At 40.1% G+C, this 17,831-nt stretch overlaps 1 protein-coding gene across 2 annotated transcripts; it reads right to left on the reverse strand.

Annotated features, from left to right (window-relative positions):
* Positions 1-10,432: 10,432 nt before the first annotated feature.
* Positions 10,433-13,291, reverse strand: znf503 (zinc finger protein 503). 2 transcript variants are annotated; one of them, XM_086092152.1, is made up of 3 exons: positions 12,810-13,291; positions 12,550-12,720; positions 10,433-12,418 (listed from the first exon to the last, which is right to left on the reverse strand). In XM_086092152.1, the coding sequence occupies exons 2-3, from the start codon at positions 12,628-12,630 to the stop codon at positions 10,994-10,996; spliced, it is 1,506 nt and encodes a 501-aa protein (XP_085948278.1). In that variant the 5' UTR covers positions 12,631-12,720; positions 12,810-13,291; the 3' UTR covers positions 10,433-10,993. The 2 variants fall into 2 exon arrangements, with proteins under 2 accessions (XP_085948278.1, XP_085948277.1); XM_086092151.1 differs by having other exon boundaries at positions 12,550-13,290.
* Positions 13,292-17,831: the final 4,540 nt, after the last annotated feature.

Consider the following 17,831-nt stretch of genomic DNA (forward strand, 5'->3'; position numbering starts at 1 on the left):
CAAATGAAACAACATATAACATACATTTCAACAATAAATAACAAAATGTATACAGTGCATGTATTTGTATAATGATACATGTAATATTAGCATTATATCGTTGTGATATTATTTTTATTTGTTTTGTTCCAGGTTTATGACCTGTGGTCTTATGTTCAATCAACAAACAAAGACAAACACGAGCCATAACAATGTGTGTGTCCTGCTGAGCCTTTTCGGAGGGCTAAAATAAAAATATCCGAACACTTGGGCTTACGTGTCTGCTTGCACTGTTGTTCGAGCTGAAATTGTATTTATTTATTTTTATTTTATGATTTGAAGATGCCAGCATTTCCACTTAATTTTATGATTGTGTCTGTCTGATGACAATGTTTTTAAAAATAAATCAGACTTCGTGTTCAAGCAGTTACTTCGTACTTGAGTATTCTTTTCAGCGAATACTTTTTTACTTGTACTTGAGTGATTTTTTTTTATGACTAATTTTTACTTTTACTTGAGTAATATTATTTTGAAGTAACGCTACTCTTACTTGAGTACAATTATTGGCTACTCTACCCACCTCTGGTTATCCCTCATTTTCCCTCAATGTACCCCACAATGAATCTTCAGAAGGAGACGTCTTGAACAACGATGGTCAATAGTCAATAGCACGAGCAGTTTAAAAATAATTTTTCATTTAACTGATGCACAGTATACAGTTCAATATATACTACACAAAAATAACTTCATACTGATGAGGGAGTGAACGAGTATAAAAACAATTAATAAATTAATTGATTGTTATATTCCCTAAATTGTGGTTGTTTGTCTGTCTGTGGCTGTGTAGCGAGCTTTCTGTCAATAAAAATATATTTATTTTCTTTCAAAATGTCTCACAGATATAATCTCAACAATTTGTAGTTTGCAATGTTTATATTTTGAATATATTTTAGCCTGTCCCTGATTTGCATTTTAGTCCTCAAGAGGTGAAAGAGCGACCATAGTGAGTCACAATGTAAACAATAACAGACAATTGAGAGTTGAATGCTAATCTTGTGCTAAGGAAGCTAGTGGTGGGAAAATCATTATCTAGTGTGACAAACATTCTTTCTTACAATTCGAATATGTAAAACCCTCTTGGAACATGCTAATAATTAAAGTGTTACTGGCTATCGTCGATTTAGTTCCATCAACATAAATTTGTATGCAAGTTTGAACCTGCTGTAGTCTGACACTAGCCTATACTAACACAATAGTAAAGGAAGAATCAAAGTAAATATTTGTGTGGAAAACAATCAAATGAATAGATCCGGATGCAGAGCACTGAGCATATGTGTGCTTTATAATAATGCCAAGCTACCTTCTGCATTGCAAAAGAAAACAAGCAGAATGGTAGGTAATTCGAGACTCAATTCCTCAGTTAACACTGAAATGCATTAGAGCAATAAAAATGATGACGGAGCCCCATATTTCCCGGGGCTGTGTTACTGGGACGCCTGGCCCAATTTGTCTGGCAGTCAGGCCCATTAGTCTGCTGTGCTCCTTTCTTAATACGCTCGGCTGGCCCAAACGTCTCAGATCAATGTTTGATACATCACGGCATCATAACTTACCGCATTTGGATGAGTTGAGAAATGTCCCGCTCTCCTCTTATTTCCTCGGAGAGGTCTCTATTGGAAGTCGCAGGGCAGCGGCCACGGGGGTGTGGGGGGGGGACGCCGGCTTCGGCAGTGTTGGAGCGGAGGTAATTGTTTGGTCTGCTGACATGAATGAATTGCTGGAGTAATGTCCGTGCTGGTAATAGGTGAATAGTTTATATCAGCATGATAAATATAGCTCTCATAAATCACATAAGTGTTATATATTGCTGTTTTTAGCATGGGGCTCCGACCAGGAATCTCTGGAGTGTGTCACAGTGGAAGGGGGTACTTTCTACTTGTCTGTGTAGTACTGCTTCATTGCTTCCTTTACTCCGTCATTGTACATACAACTGTTAATGCCCTCATGTTTCTTCAGAGTTCTTATTTTTTGAGTTGTGCGATAACAAATACAAAAGTATAGTATAGTAGCGTGCAAGTGTCTTATGCCACCACTATATTTGTTTTTAAGAGCATTTTTCACAGTAGTCAATATGAACGTGAACAAATAAGATACAATAGGTTTTCACACATTTTGCAAACTCTGCACCCAATACATGATCAAATAAGGATGTGTTATTTTCTTTTACTATGTGAGTAAATATATGTATTTATTAATAATATTTAAATATTACGCTCGTCTGGAGTGAGTAATTTGTACCATTGTTAATAAAAATGTATTATGGAGCATTCATTAGCCTTGGCTGGCATTCTTTCCCAGCAGTAACGTTTTAAGTGGGGCAAAAAGTCCACACCACACCTCAAAACTGTTCCCACAGTTATTTAATTAGTTACTGTATTGAGAACTGCTGTCAAACAAGTTTCCAAAAAGAGATGACGTTTATTTTGGTTATGTTTATGTTTTAACAAAGTGACTTTATGATGTATCCGCTTCCAATGGCAACTTCATTCATTCCCTTCGCTTGGAGATTGCCTTTGAAGATCCCATTGAGTCTTTGCCTCGACTCGCTGCTATTGGTCAACGCTTTCACGTATAGGCAAATTTTATATCGACCTACCCCTTCTTCACTTTCATGAATCAGGACGAGAGCCGTAGCACCGAAATCTAGGTCCCCATACATAATCCTCATGAAGTGTTCCTCACCACGTTTGTTGACGGGGGAGTGGGTGGAGTGTTGACACAGATTTTCCAAATGTTGTCCAAATTCTCTTCTTCTTTTAAGATACCATGTTAGTGGAGGATGTAGAATGGTTGGAATCAATATTGGTGGTGGCAGAAGCCGGTAACAACGAGATGGTACAGTGAGTGCCCAAACAATTTTTTCAGTTGTATAGGGTATTTTAGTTAACTAAAACTAACTAAATAATTAAAAATAAATAAAATACAAACAAACATTTTCATTCACAAAATAAAATAAAAACAAAAATGCTTGTAAAAACCGAAAACTAACTGAAACTACATTTTACATTTACAAAATCTAACTATATTTATAGAGAAAATGTCCTTAATTTTCATCTTTGGTAATTAATTTAATACACGAGCCTTTGGCTTGATTTTAAATATGATTTAATTATTAATTCCAATACTACCTGGAATAAGGATGTTTGACAGTGTGTTGCACAGAAGTGACGTCATCTCGTAGCAGTCAATAGAAAAGCACCTTCAGATGACGTTGCTCCCAGGTTCCAATTTTGCGTGTTTGACTTATGGCACCATTGGCTCACCTTGCCTGCTTTTTCATTTAATTCAGCCAAAATGCAACGCTACTTAAGAAGGGCGTAGCCTTTTTCATTTTACCAAAGTAATTACTAAATATTGCACACAAGTGGCCTAATACACAACTTTTTTTTTAAAGGAAAACTAATACTAAAACTAAACTGAAACAAAGCATTTTTAAATAACTAAAAACTAACAGCACTGTCCTGAAAACTAATTAAAACTAACTAAATTTAAAAAACAAAACTCAAAACGAAACAAAAACTATCATGAAAATTCCAAAACTATAATAACCCTGTAAAATATCAAATTTTCACTATTCGCATTGGGTTTCGATCTCAAACCCCCGTAAATGGCCAGGGTTCACTATACACCTTTTCTGATCCCCAAATGTAGTCGTCAAGCCAGGGCGTGTAATGGGGGTAATTTGGTTCTCAAACATCAGTGCCAAGGCAGACAGGAAAAGCCCTCCCCTCCTCATTGATTTACAAATGCGAAGCGCTCATCCAGGTGATGTGGCGAGAAGTGGCAGTGTTGATCTGTCGCCGCCACTCACTCGGGGAGCAGGTGGGACACTTTCTTGTGCCTCGACAGCCTAATTGAGGTAATTTCTGTCGGCTTCGGGGATCCGCTCCGCGTCGGGGTGTTTTAGCGTGCTGATAATTTGCCCATTTTCCACATTCTGACAAAGGATATTTTATGAAAATGCACCCCTTATTCCTGGCACCTTAATGGAGTGTGCTGGAGTAGTGTGCGAGCTGATGAGCTTGTTGCCTGTCACGAGTGCTCCATATGTAAAAAGCAGAAGAATAAGTGCATGGATGTTTTGCTTTTGGTTTCAGGAGGATCTCAGGATACCAAATCACAAGATTATCAGCATTCTTTGAAGGTTAGTGCATTCATAATACATTTTATTGTGGATGTATGCATACATAATAGCAGACTTCATTCCGCTTCTACCACATAATTATCTTCTAACGCTCATTTCCTTTGAGTTAATAGTCGGTGTGGCACATGACCATGCATGACAGTATGAGAACAAGATGTTTTTTCGGTGGGTGTGGCCCACCAGCCGTTACGACACACGTTGATGAATATGCAGCAAACATGACCTCACCCTGGGGAAAATAAAAGGTTTGGTCATTCTTCTTTTGTTTCATGTGACTTAATGATTCTGCTGGTGGTTGAAAAATGTGAAAAGGCACAACTTGTAATTAGTCCGTTGATGCTCACTGGGCTGAGAATGAGTAGTGTACGCATATAAGGCCTTTTCGCACTGCACTTGGTTTTCTTGCTGTTCGGGATGACAGTGCCCCAGTGCTAGCTTGCCAATATTTGAAAGTGCTTGCTTAGCAGCTAGCCAGGAAGTAACAGGGAGGCTTTTCTTTTCTGTTGGTCGCTGGTGATATAAGCCCCCTGCAATATGTAAATTCCCACAAAGTAGAGGTTGATGTATTATTTTCATGATTATTATTTTTTTATTTTGAGGCGGATTTACGCCTCTATTAAGACATTACAAACGTCAACTTAATAACTACCAGAGGTGTTCCCCTTGACAGATGCCCAAATTTTCGACCAGTGCTCACATTTTTTGGCTATTACTTTATGACATGAAGCCTCGAAAGAATACCGATCGAAAAAAATACCAAAAAAATACCGGAGGCCGACGGAGAGACTGAAGTGCCCACCTCTGATAGCTGCATTCAAGTTATTCTTTTTAATCTTAGAATGGTTTACCTTAACCAGATACCACATTACAAAGGTCACAAATGGTCACAAATGAAAAGCCGCAAAAGTGTGAATCTGCAGTAATCACACCGAGTTGTACATTGCTGAGCACCCCACCAGCCCCTCTCCTATTTGATGCACTTTTTTATGTTTCTTTTTTTTTAAGAGTCATAAAAACCCTTGGAACTCTACTTTGAGGCCCTGGTTTAATTCCCTACCCATGTTTTAAAACCCTGGCCCTGGGTCCCAATTTGAAACCCTACCCTAGCTGAAAACTCTAGCCCCGTTTAAAAACCCTAACGCTATTAACAAACTACCATATCTTGGAAACCTGCTGTGCAATCCTGCAGCTTGTTTGAAACTCCTGTCTTCAGTGCATTTCTCCAATTTGGGACCCTATCCCTAAATTATCCCTAAATTATAACCTGACCTTGTCTCGGAACCCTCATTTAAAACCCTGGCCCTGATTTGAAGCTCGAATTTGAACCTACAGGAATTAATCCTGTGATTGTAAATATGGTACGCTGACGTCTTGAGCAATAATGCTGACATGTTTTGAAATAGTGTCACACAAATACCAAAGAAAAAGCAAAAGAGTTCATGTTTTGACCTGAGGTTTAATAAAATGCACTAATATCTAGTATGACGTGGTTTAGACTCTGAAGTTTTTTGAATTGCGCAAATCCACAGATTGATGATTTGATGATTAATCTTTTTTTAGGCAGTTTTAGGGGAAAAAAATCCTTCTAAGATGTGGCAGCATTTACAAGCAGAGTCATGTGTTTATTACAAGCTGCACTTTATGACTCCATTACCACAATCAACAACAAAGAGGACAACCCGGTGTTCTCATAAATCACCTGCACAGATCCTGACTCATCTTACCTGAGCGACAGATTTACTGCAACTGCACGTGCAAAAGAATAGTGGCGTTGCACTCAGATCACCTCTTGAGAGGTGCAAATGTTATTAAAGAGGGGGAAGATGTAATTGTAAGACATAATTGCGGCTGGGAAAATGTCAAGTGATCATAAAGAGTCCGGTTCCTCCATAGCGTTGACCTTTTATTGTCTGTTAAAACAACGTCGTAAAAGATAATAATTGCTCCTGCAATGGTGTGCTTGCATCGCCTTTTGCTCGTCATGCCTTACTGACATTCCTCAGAATTGTTAGAGCAGACCAAAAGATGTGTCACGCACCCTCTAATGACAGATTTAGTGGTGCTAGAGTTGAATATGAGGTTAGGTGTGTGTGTGTGTGAGAGCAAGTCTGTGTGAATCATATTGTGACCCTTGCATCCCACCCACTCACCTCCTGCCAGATGTCTTAGCAGCTTTCCCGCAGATGACTTTATTGTGAGTTCCTTGGAAGCAGCTACCATTCGTGTTCAACTTCATCCACTGAAGTCTTGGACTGGACTGACTTCAGACCCCGTGAAGTCAATCCAGAGATTTGTTTTGAAATATATTAGACATATTTGAAGATAACTGCTGACAACTTGTAAAGACTGAGACTACATTCACTTGTGGAAATGCAGTATTAACTCATTTGCTCCCAAAAATGTATAAATATGTTCTATTTTAAATATCACCATGATCCCAAAGACGTGTTTATATGTTTTATGTGTTTTTTTTTAAGCTAGAGTATGCAGAAGGCTTTGTGATGCAGCCGCTGAACTGAAGAAAACGCATGAAGCAATGGTATTTATTACAGAAACGGCCAGCAGGTGGCAGTAGAGTATAAGAGGGCCATGTTGCAACAAGCTATTTTCCCCCTTCTTTTAAACAGATTTGTGAATAATGATGAAACTTAGCTATCTTCTAATGTGAATTGCTGCAAAACGTAAACAGAAATATACTTTTATTCCTGATAAAAGAAAAGACTAATCTTTATTTTGGTAGGTTTAGTGTTTTTATAGCAATAGAACACAATATTCTTTGGGCCTTGCAAAATCAGTCAAAATCCGGTAAAACAACCGGGAGCGAAGTGGTTGCTTTAGAAAAAATGGCTGCAAGTTAAAAAGTTTTTTACCGCTTTACTTTTTCATATTTCTGGGAGTGTGGCTAAAAGTGGGCCAGTGAGTTGCCCCTCCCCAACTATATAAAAAGTCGAGCACCTTCGTTTGCATCAGCAGTTATCCGAAGCAAATGCGACATGCAGTTAGCTAGCTACCTGATAGTCAGCTGGCATGGTCACTTTAGAGTTCCTCATCTTTAGCCACGAGTGCACGTACGTCACATAGAGAAGGCAGGAGAGTGAAGGGAAAGAAATGAGTCTGATGTGACAGCAAGCTTGTGGATGGGGGCTTCATGCTGGCAAGACCGTTTTAGAGTGCCCCATTGTTGATTAGTTGGGATATATTCCAGCCGCCAGAGGATTTAAGAAGATATATTTTTGCAGCTCAAACATGTATTTATGTGCAGGCATGAGAAATACGCTACGCTTGATTTTCACAATTTTGATTTTCACTTTGCAGGGACTTTAAACAGGTTTGGGAATCTTAAGGCCTATGGACAGTATAAGGCCACTGAGCGAATTAAATCCATCCTCCTATGCATTGCTGATGGTCATGAGGTTGTTCAGTTACAAAGAGCAAAAATGGGTCGAATCCCCTAAAAAATGTTTTTACTTCACACCAAAATGGACTTCCTGTTCATGTTCAGGCATAGCTTGGTGTCACGGGGCAATTTTAGTCATAATGGAGGGGTGGGTGGGTGGGTTTTGGGTGGGGGGTTGGGGATGCTGCTAGTGAGTCAGTTTTGGCAGGCTGCACCCAAGACATTGATTTATTTATTTATTTATTTATTTATTTCCTTTAGTGTGTTTTAGTGAATGTTATAATGCACAACCAATGAATGTTCTAAAAGAAATCAGTCCATCAGAACTGATTTCAGTTGTCTTCTATTTCTTGATAAACAGTTTTGGAAAGTGGAACCAGGCTGCAGCAGAATGTTGAACATTTATTTTTTTTGTGCAAGGAGACTGTGAACACCACACATGAAGAGGTCCTCGATTATTTGCAAACACTGTAAATTCCCACTACGCAGAACCCGCTGCTGTGGTGGTCCCAGAACGAGGACAGCTTTCCCCGTTTGGTTAAGTTGTGTGCAAACGGTAATGGTGTATTCACTGTAAAGATGATGGTGAAAGTGGACTCCAGGAAGAATAGCGGATGGCATTTGCCAAAGCGAATGGAGAAGATCCTAAGAAATGAAATGTTACCTACAGCTGTTCCAACGGCAAGCACATGGAGCGAGTGGATTTTCTGACTGGTTGGAAACACCATCACTGCACAGCTGGCAAGTCTTCACCCAGCCCACGTCCATGCTCATGGGTTCATTGTTCTTGAATATAGATTTGTGCAATTCATTGCTTCATATATATATATATATATATATATATATATATATATATATATATATATATATATATATATATATAATCTGAAAAAGTATCAATGACCAAAGAAACTGTAGTAAGATTCTGTAGTTGAATGTTTAACATTAATGCTGACATCTCGTGCAACTTCATCCCATGTTTTAAATTTAATGTTGCAAAAAGCTAAAGAAAGAGCAATACTGTACTTGTGGAATTACACTGCATTTCTCACTGAACTGACGTTTTTAAACTTTTGCCAGTGTCTATCGTGACATCACGCACCCATTTAAAAAAAAGTGTCAAAAAAGCTAAAGGAAAAGGAAAACATCTCTGGAATTACTTAAAATCATCACAATTTATTTTTTTAAGGCCTATAATAACTAACAAAACTTGGGTAAACTATTTTTATAACTATTTTTATATTCTGGTTATTCATGTAATCTATAGTAACACTCAAGGGCCATATCATTACATATAGCCTATACACAAGCCACAACAAGGCTTCCCAAATTTAGGGTCCATCTTGATTATGAGGCAAACATATGTGAGCAAACAGCAAACTCACAAATAAGTCATAAAAATCATTCTGTGATCTTTAGCATATATAGGCTATAATATTTGCATTAGTGTGAAAGTGTTACATGCTATTCTTGTTTAAATTATTATTATTATTATCATTATCATTATCATTATTATTATTATTATTATTATTATTATTATTATTATTATTATTATCATTATTATTCCTCATGCTTCTACCATTGTAAACTTTTACTGCATTCATAAATTTTAACACAGCTCTTCTTTTGAGTCGCTTTAATGCAGCTGCACCTAATAATTTGACCAGTTTGTAAGTTAAGCTTGCATGTAACCCTCACTCAAAATGACACTTTTTTTTCTCCCCCTTCAGTGCAAGTCCTCATCTCTTCTAAGCCTTTTTAAGGCCCTGCTGGACAAAAGTGAATATCCACTTTAATCCGCGTCTTACATCCCCATGATGCTTGGTGTGTGTATGTGTATAAATACAGTGCGGTAGGAGGCCATTGCAGGAAGGCAAGTCAAGGTGGGAGTCTCGCTAATTCATGCACATATGTGCCTGCCTGCCTGCCTGCACCGCCCCCCCCCCCTTTTTTTTGCCCCCCTCAGGTGACAGCGGCGGGAGGAGGGGGCGCATGATGAATGGCCTTCCACCGGGGACCTCCGAGCACAGGCTGCGTGATGTGGCTAAAAACATAGAAATGCTCGCTTTCGTCGTCGTGACGTGCACGTTGGATATAGGACAGATACAGTGCGATAGGTAAAAAAAAAAAGAAGAGATGTGTAATTATAATTAAATGTAAGTTTAAAAACACGCACGCATTTTTCACGCCTTGAAGTTGGTGCACTTTTTCCAAAACGGTGCTTTAAAATGACGTCAAATGCAATTTTCTATGCAAAAATTAAATGTTAGTATATATTTAAATATTTAATATCACATTTAATGCTTTTAAATTCTCATGTTTCCATTAAAACACCAGTATTTCGCCATGTACGCTATCTGCATGAATTACAAAAAATATCAAATTTGTTTTTACAGATAATCTGATACTATTTTATTTACTTTATTTATTCATGTATGTTTCATTACTCAACGTTATTTACCTCCATATCTGGCTCCTTAAAGTTTATAGACATAGCTATTATTACACACTCTTAAAAAAATAATTAGAATTACAGTATAACTATATTATCTTTTTTTCTACGACTCATAAAATATTAATTTTCCCCTCCATTTTTTCCACCACAAAATGTATTAATTAAATAAGATGATAAAGCTGATATTGATTTTTACGCTTCGTCTCTCTTTCACACACACACACACACACACACACACACACACACACACAAACACACACACACACACGCATTTTTGCAAAAACGATGTATTTCAATTATAATGTATCATACGTTCTGTGAAATTATTTTTAAAATTCAAATTATGGCAGCTTTAAAAGTGAATGTCTTACACACACTCTTCAATCCAAGAGAATGTCAGTGGAATTCACACATTTAGGGTCGGTGGTGAATCAAGTCAATGAGGCACAAGGAGATATGGAACAAAATTGTTTCTTATTTCCCCCCCTCAGAATACATACAAAAAAATACCAATTCTCTTCCCATGGTATACACTTGAAAAATAACGGCAAATGTGGACAATTTCTGAATTTTAAGAAACAAAACAAAACAAAAAAAACATGCATGTAAATTATTTTTCTTTTCTCGTTGAGACATTTTTTTCCTTTTAAATAAGAACAAATACAATCATAGCAACTTTGAAATGAACATCGAAATGAGGAAGCCTACTTTGAATTAGTTCTCTAACTGTGTGCTCCACTCATCCACTTTAGCTCTCATGTTTCCACAAAATGCACTTTTTGACTTGCTCAAATATGTTCCATTTTGCAGCCTGCTTGTTTTTTTTTTGTTTTTTAAGCAGACGTATAAATAAATACAGTTTGAAGTCCACGGATCCCGCCCATATGTCCATATAAAAGTCTTTATATTTGCATTCTTTGTTTTATAAACTTTGCAATGTCTTTTTTGTCTCCACTCCTCACTGATATCCAAGCGCTGAAGCTGTAGTGAGTCTCTGACCATACAGTGCGTAGGGGGAGTAATAGGGGCCGGTAGCAGCAGGGACCGGGACGGGGGCTCCAGGGGTGGGCAACGGGCTTTTGGAGTACGGATGGTAGCGGCTGCTGAGTCCCAGTGCGTGATGCGGACTCCTCAGAGCCAAAGTCCCGGGGCTGCCGGGGCCCCCCGACGGCGGCATGTGCATGTGACAAGCCATGGCCGCAGCCGCCGCGCTGGCCAGCGAGGAGGAGCCCGGGTAGCCGGACATGAGCTTCTCCGCCCCGGTGAAAGCCGTGTGTGTCCTCAGGTGGTTCAGCAGCTCCTCCGAGGAGGAGAAGCGCTTGTCGCACGGTCCGTTGGCCGACACCCAGTTGCACACGTGAGGCAGGGGGTCGTTGGGGAGAATAAAACCGTACGGGTACAAGGGGTGTCCACTGAACGAGGGCGCCGACGTGTGCACTCCGTGCATGGGGTGCGTGGGGTACATGAGCGGGTAGCTGGACTTGAGAGCGGCCGCGGCAGCCACCGCCGAGTCGTGCGTACACGACGCCCCCGCCGCGCCGGCCAGGTGGCTGGCACAGTGGTAGCTGAGGCAGTAAGGGTCTCTGCACAGGCTGGCCGACATGATGGGCGGGGAGGCTCCGGCCAGAGGGCTGGAGCCCGCCTTGCTGCAGCCCAGCGAGCTGGCCAGCTGCGCGTTCACCAGGCTGCCCCCGTGCGGCATAAAGTGCTGAGGGTAGCCCGCGTAGGCCAAGCCGCCTGGGTACGTCATGCCAGCCGGGGGGAGCGGGAACACGGTCTGGCCGGGTTTGTAAGGGGAAACCGGCGCTACCAGCCCCGAGCCGAGCACCGACGCCGAGGACACGGACGTGACTGGGGAGGACTCCGACGCCGAGGAGGAAGAGGAGGTCTTGGGGCCGTGCGTGGTCTCCTGGTGCTGGTTGACCTCTACGTTAATCCCACCGCAACTCACGCTTATCCGGCTGTGGCTGGACGTGGCCGAGCCGCCGTCCGCGCCGTTTTTCCCGCAGTCCGACTCCTTCTTGTCGTCCCGCTCCCCGCACTTGCCCTCCGCTGGCATGGGGGAGGCGGAGGAGCTCGAGTTGGGGCTGCCTGTGCGCGGCGTGAACGGCTGGCAGGTGGCGCTCGGCACTCGGAAACCAGATTTGTCCGCACCGCCGCCGCCCGATGAGTCCTTCTTGTCGGACGGCTTGGAGTAGGGCTTGAAGCTGGACTTGTCGTCCGCACCGATGTCGCTCATCTTCAGCGGGCCGCATTTAGAATCCTTCTCGCTAGATCCATTGGAGGCGACGGAGGAGAGTTTGGAGGAGGGCGGTGGGTCCGGCTTGCCGATCTGGGAGCACGTCTGCGCCAGGAGAGCCAGGGGACTCTTCTTGGCATCGAGCTGGAGACGAAACAGTCATTTTATTAACATTTAATCACATTTTAGCCGAGCATTTTCTTTCTTTTTACATTTAAACCAAATTTCTGCTTCTTTTTTTTTCTTTTCTTTTTAATCTAACATAGTTTTCTTACCTCGATGGGGCTGATGGGGGTGGAGGGCAAAGGCTGCAGATACTCCGGGTGCAAAATGTGTCCCGAGCGTGCGGTGAGCATTTTCAAAACCTTCACCGGGAGTCGCTTGGCTTGCCGGAGCGGATCTGACGGCGGCGCCGAGTGCTGCTGCTGCTTCCTCGGCTGCTGCTGCTGCTTGTGGAGAAAGAGAGAAGAGGCCGGCTCGTCGCTACCGCTGCTTCCCCGACGACTGGCTCGCTCCCAGGCTGCGCTCAACTCACCGAGATTCGTCAATACAGACGCCGAGGGCGACCTGCTCATGTCCCAATGGTCAGCCAATTGGACGGCTAGGCTTCGCTCAGATGCATTAAGGAAACCACCAAAAAAGGTTCTAAAACTGATCAAAACAAAGCGAGCGAGATAATAATCCTGCTAGTTGGGGATGCGGAAGAAGAAGAAGAAGCGAGTGAGGAAAGGAGAGGTTTCCGCGCGTGTGCGTCCGTGTGCGCGTCCTCTCTGCGTGTAGTCCCGCACTAGAGACTGGGAGACGTTTTCACTCGGGGAAGGAGAGAGGAGGGGGAAAGAAGCAGTTGAATTAGTCCCGAGATGAAAGCCTTTGCCGCCTTCCAATCAAATGGCAGCCCGAGGTGATTGGAGGGTCAAGGGGATGTGACGTCATCCTCCTTGACAGCTCCACGGGGGGGAGGAGCCTCGTGGCAGACTTTAAATGTTTGCTTGTTGGTAACGCTTACTCGTTTTTTTTCCTCGAGGTGCATTTATTATATTTTTTTTTAGACCAAACCAACTTGGCTCTTTTGTTGAGTAGATTGAGTAGATTCATGGCACTTCCATTCATTTTGATGGGTAAATATGATTTATGACACAAAGGACACAGCTCATGCTCAAGTGTACATTGTGTTTGTTTGTTTTGCTCTTCCCCCCCCCCCCCCCCCAGCATTCAATAAATTATTCAAAAGTGCAACAATGACTGTGGCTCTCCTTTCCCACATACGAGGGCATTAAGCAAAACTATGGTGCAAACACTTTTATATATAGCAGGGCAATAAGGGGAATAATATGAACCACGATATTGCAAGGGAAGACTACTTCTTTCCTATTAGATGTTTGTGAAATTTATTTCGCAATAGAGACTCTGCATGTGTATTATCCCCATGCACCTCCCTCCCCCGCAAACTCCAAAACTTCCAAAATGACTCTTTCCCTTCAGTTCAACACTTATGTTGACAAATTAGCCATTATTAAATTCCACCACTGCTAATAGCAATCTTTTCTCTCCATCATCTTCGGCCAGCCATCAGGTATGACCAATGCTATATCCGCTAACATCATCGTCAACATTTTAATTATCCTAATGCATTTTTATTAATTAAATGTCCTTGGGTGCCTTGAAGGTTCAAAATAAGTCTAAGAAGGGGTTCTGAAACCCCACCCCAAGTACCATAAAAAAAACACTCTCCAAGTACTACCATGACCAATGTTAAAAATAAGTGAGTGTTCATCAAGGACAAGACATAAAAGTCATAAAAGTGCATTCAATATCATTGTACGCCATATTAACGTTGTACACTGTGCTTAAATAAATATAGAAAATATACACAAAATATTGATGACATTAATTGTAGGCTATAGTCTCTTTAAAAAAAACCGAAAAACGAAATACATATATATATATATATATATATATATATATACACACACATATATATATATATATATATACATATATATACTCATATATATATATATATATATATATATACACACATATATATATATATATATATATATATATATATATATATATATATATATATATATATATATATATATATATATATATATAAATAAAGTTAGCTCTAAAGCAATGTACTACGAATGCAATCAAAAGAGTTTGATTTGACCTTAAGAACAAGAACATAATATGAAAATCATATGTAAACTCACCAAATTCACTTAGACTGTTTCAGGATAAGATCACTTCACAGTACATTTTGAACAAAACAGTAAACATATTTCACATTTCCCTCAACAAAAGTTAGCACAAAGTAGAATTTGCAAGATGAAAATAAAAATAAAAGACCAATATCCAGGATGTTTAATTTTAGAGCACACTATGCAGATTATTAATAATATTATTTCCCATTTACTGTACAGTATTGTGTAATATTGATTTAATTGAAATGCCAAAATTTAGGCAAAAGACCCAAAATGGCTGCCTACCAACTCTCTTTTCCCACCTGGCAACCATAAAACCAACCGGCCGCTCTCTCCTTAAACAGAGGCGTGTTGACAGGAATAGACCAAAAAGTAAGTGATGGAGGGGACGCAAATGTCACATGTTTTCACTCTAATATACAACCCGCTCCTATTTCTATTCCTATCTTCACCCCCGACACCCCAGTCAATGCAATCAATCAGTTGTTTGTCATGGGGGCTGTCAATCAATGCTCCATTTGATTTATGTCAATGAATGCGTGATGGGGCCAAAATAGTTAAGCAACTTATTTTTTATTTAATTTTTTTATGGGAGGGTGGTGACTCGGGTGAGGTTTTTTTTGACACACTGTGCGGGGCTGAAACATAATTGAAATGTATGAAAATTAATTCATAGCCATACATATTTGACACAGTGTTTGCAGATGGCTGTCACCTGCCAACTCCAACAAAGAGATAACAAAGGCAGACATTTTACACACTGATGTGGGCTCGCCTTTATTTGCACACAATGCAGAAATGGTCGCTCTTCTTTTTGTGTGTGTAAAAAGAGGAAGAGCGATGGACTGTCAGGTGGTGCGAAGAAAAGAAAAAGTGCAAAATGGCTCCCAACTATTCACCGCTGAGAGGTCTAATCAGTATTGAGACTTAAGGGGAGTAAAGGGCGGGGGTGCCGGGAACGGGGTGGAGGTGGTGGGGGGGATCCTTTCAATGCTTTCATCTCCATCGGCGCTCAATTAAAAGCCTATCAGTTTGTAAGTAAATCAACGCCTATCAGGCTTGTCACATCAAACAAAACGATGATTATTGCAAACCCGCCTCTGCCATTAATCTCCCTCTGCGGTAATCGTCTTGACAGGTCAACTTTTGGAGAGGCACAGCACCAGAAAACATGGCCTAGCTGGACGATTGCACTGGGCAAAAAAGAAGAAGAAGGAAAGTACATATTTACGTTTTGTTACAGTACAATTAAATTATTTTAAAATTGAACTTTTTCATTCGAATATATAATAACTGGAATGTTTGTTTCAAAAAGATGTATGTCATTTTTTAAATTTATTTTTATTAAAATGTAGCTAACTAACTAACTACCCAACTAACTAGGCTATTCATAAAATTATAAGTACAACTCTAAATTTTAAAGACACACACACACACACTGCACAAAAACACACTAGCAAGCATTCTTGTACTTTTAAAATGTAATAATAGGCTACAATAAAAACAAACACCAACTTTCCTCAGGGTCATTTAATTTGTATGCAATTATTTATTTTTCTGTTTGTAAATTTTCTGTTAGCCTATATTTAATTTATTATGTTTATTTGCACTTCCGCCTAATTGTGTGCACGTGTGTTTTGTTCTTATATAAATTATTATTTTAGTAAACTGTAATAATGCAATACAAATTAACAACAATCACAATATGTGGATTTTACTTTACAAGTTTACTTTATAGTATACTTTCTTTTTTTTAAGTTATTGTCCTTAAATTAGGGGTGGGGAAACTATGGCCTGAGGTCAAATACACTTTTGAGAATTTGATATGGACCACCAAGCACACAAAATAAATAAAACCTTGAGAGCAACTTCTATATATATTTTTTTTAAAAGGCCTTTAACATAGAACTCACAGATGTTCATACCAAATAATAATAAACATTTATTCAAGTGTTGCGTCGTATTTTCCCCATATATTTAGTTTGACTTACTTAAAACTGACATTCACTCATAGGAAAAGGCTTCAAACAGGCAAACATGACATTATGTCATTTTAATATTATGTTAAGTGCGCACACTTCAGCTATCTTCCCAGCGTTTTTTTTGTGAGGAGTGTGTGTGAGTGTGTGTGTGTGTGTGTGTGTGTGTGTGTGTGTGTGTGTGTGTGTGTGTGTGTGTGTGTGTGTGTGTGTGTGTGTGTGTAGCCTATATGAGACAATATGCAGAAATGTGTGATTGATAACAGCGTGGCTGTGTTCTGCGTGGGTTTGACAGTCCGTGACACAATATGTGAGTTATTAGGGCGAGGAAGGGCAGCCATAAATTGTCCGTGTCAGGCCCCCAAAAACTCTCCTTTTATTGTCCCACAAGACGAATGGCCTTGTGCAAGCTCGCACGCACACTCACACACTCAGAGACGCACATACACTGAACTCGGTGTTCCTCTAAAATAGCAGTTGAAAGCATAATTTATTCAACTAAACTTTTTAATTGATATATTTGCTTATATGACACGGTAATGACTTGAACAGTGAAAAAGGGTGAGAACGTTAAAATAACCTAAAAAGGCTATCAATGCCACACTTTAAATAAATTACATTATAACATTTAAGAGGGCAAATTCCCATTGACAAGCATCTTAGTCTCGAGGGATAATAAAGCACAAAGGTTATTTCATTTAAATGCATACATGCACGCCGACGTCCCTCGACAAATTACCTGTGCCACTCGTTTACTAACTCCTCTATAAAAAGTATCATAAAAGTGAAAAAAAATACAGCAAAATAGTGCCGCGCCAGGATTAAAATATGATTATTTTGAAGAATCTTTTCATTCAGACAAAAAGCAGTCGTTCGATTGGAACGTGCGTACTGTGCAAGTGTGCATCCTCTCTCGCTCTCGCTGCGGATCCTGCGAGCAGTTGTTCCTGAGTGGGCGTGCCCAAAGTGACGTCACAAGCACGTAAACACTTGTTGGGAGGGAGGGGGTTAGAGGGCTTCCTCCACTCTGTCAATCATGTTACGCTAACCTGGTATAGTAGAGAATTGAGTATGGCATTTAAAAAGAAAAACAGAAATTAGGCCATCCAACCAATTATTAGCGTATATCATTTTGATATAAATGACGTTGATTTCCAAGTTGCTATGATTTAAACATTACCTGAAACATTACCCCTATAGGAAATTATATGGTAGAAATAAGTGAATCACTGTATAAAACTAAAATCTAGTAATCTTTTGAGGGCGACATAAATTTTTTCAGCACAATGAAAATGTGCTTTTTGAACTGGCAAGCCAACTATTTATGATTAGAGCTACAAATTATGTACAGTGCTTATTTGCTGAAAA

This window comes from Leptonotus elevatus, chromosome 13, assembly GCF_054856555.1.
Source record: "Leptonotus elevatus isolate MCC_2025b chromosome 13, RoL_Lele_1.0, whole genome shotgun sequence".
In the NCBI taxonomy this organism is placed as follows: domain Eukaryota; kingdom Metazoa; phylum Chordata; class Actinopteri; order Syngnathiformes; family Syngnathidae; genus Leptonotus; species Leptonotus elevatus.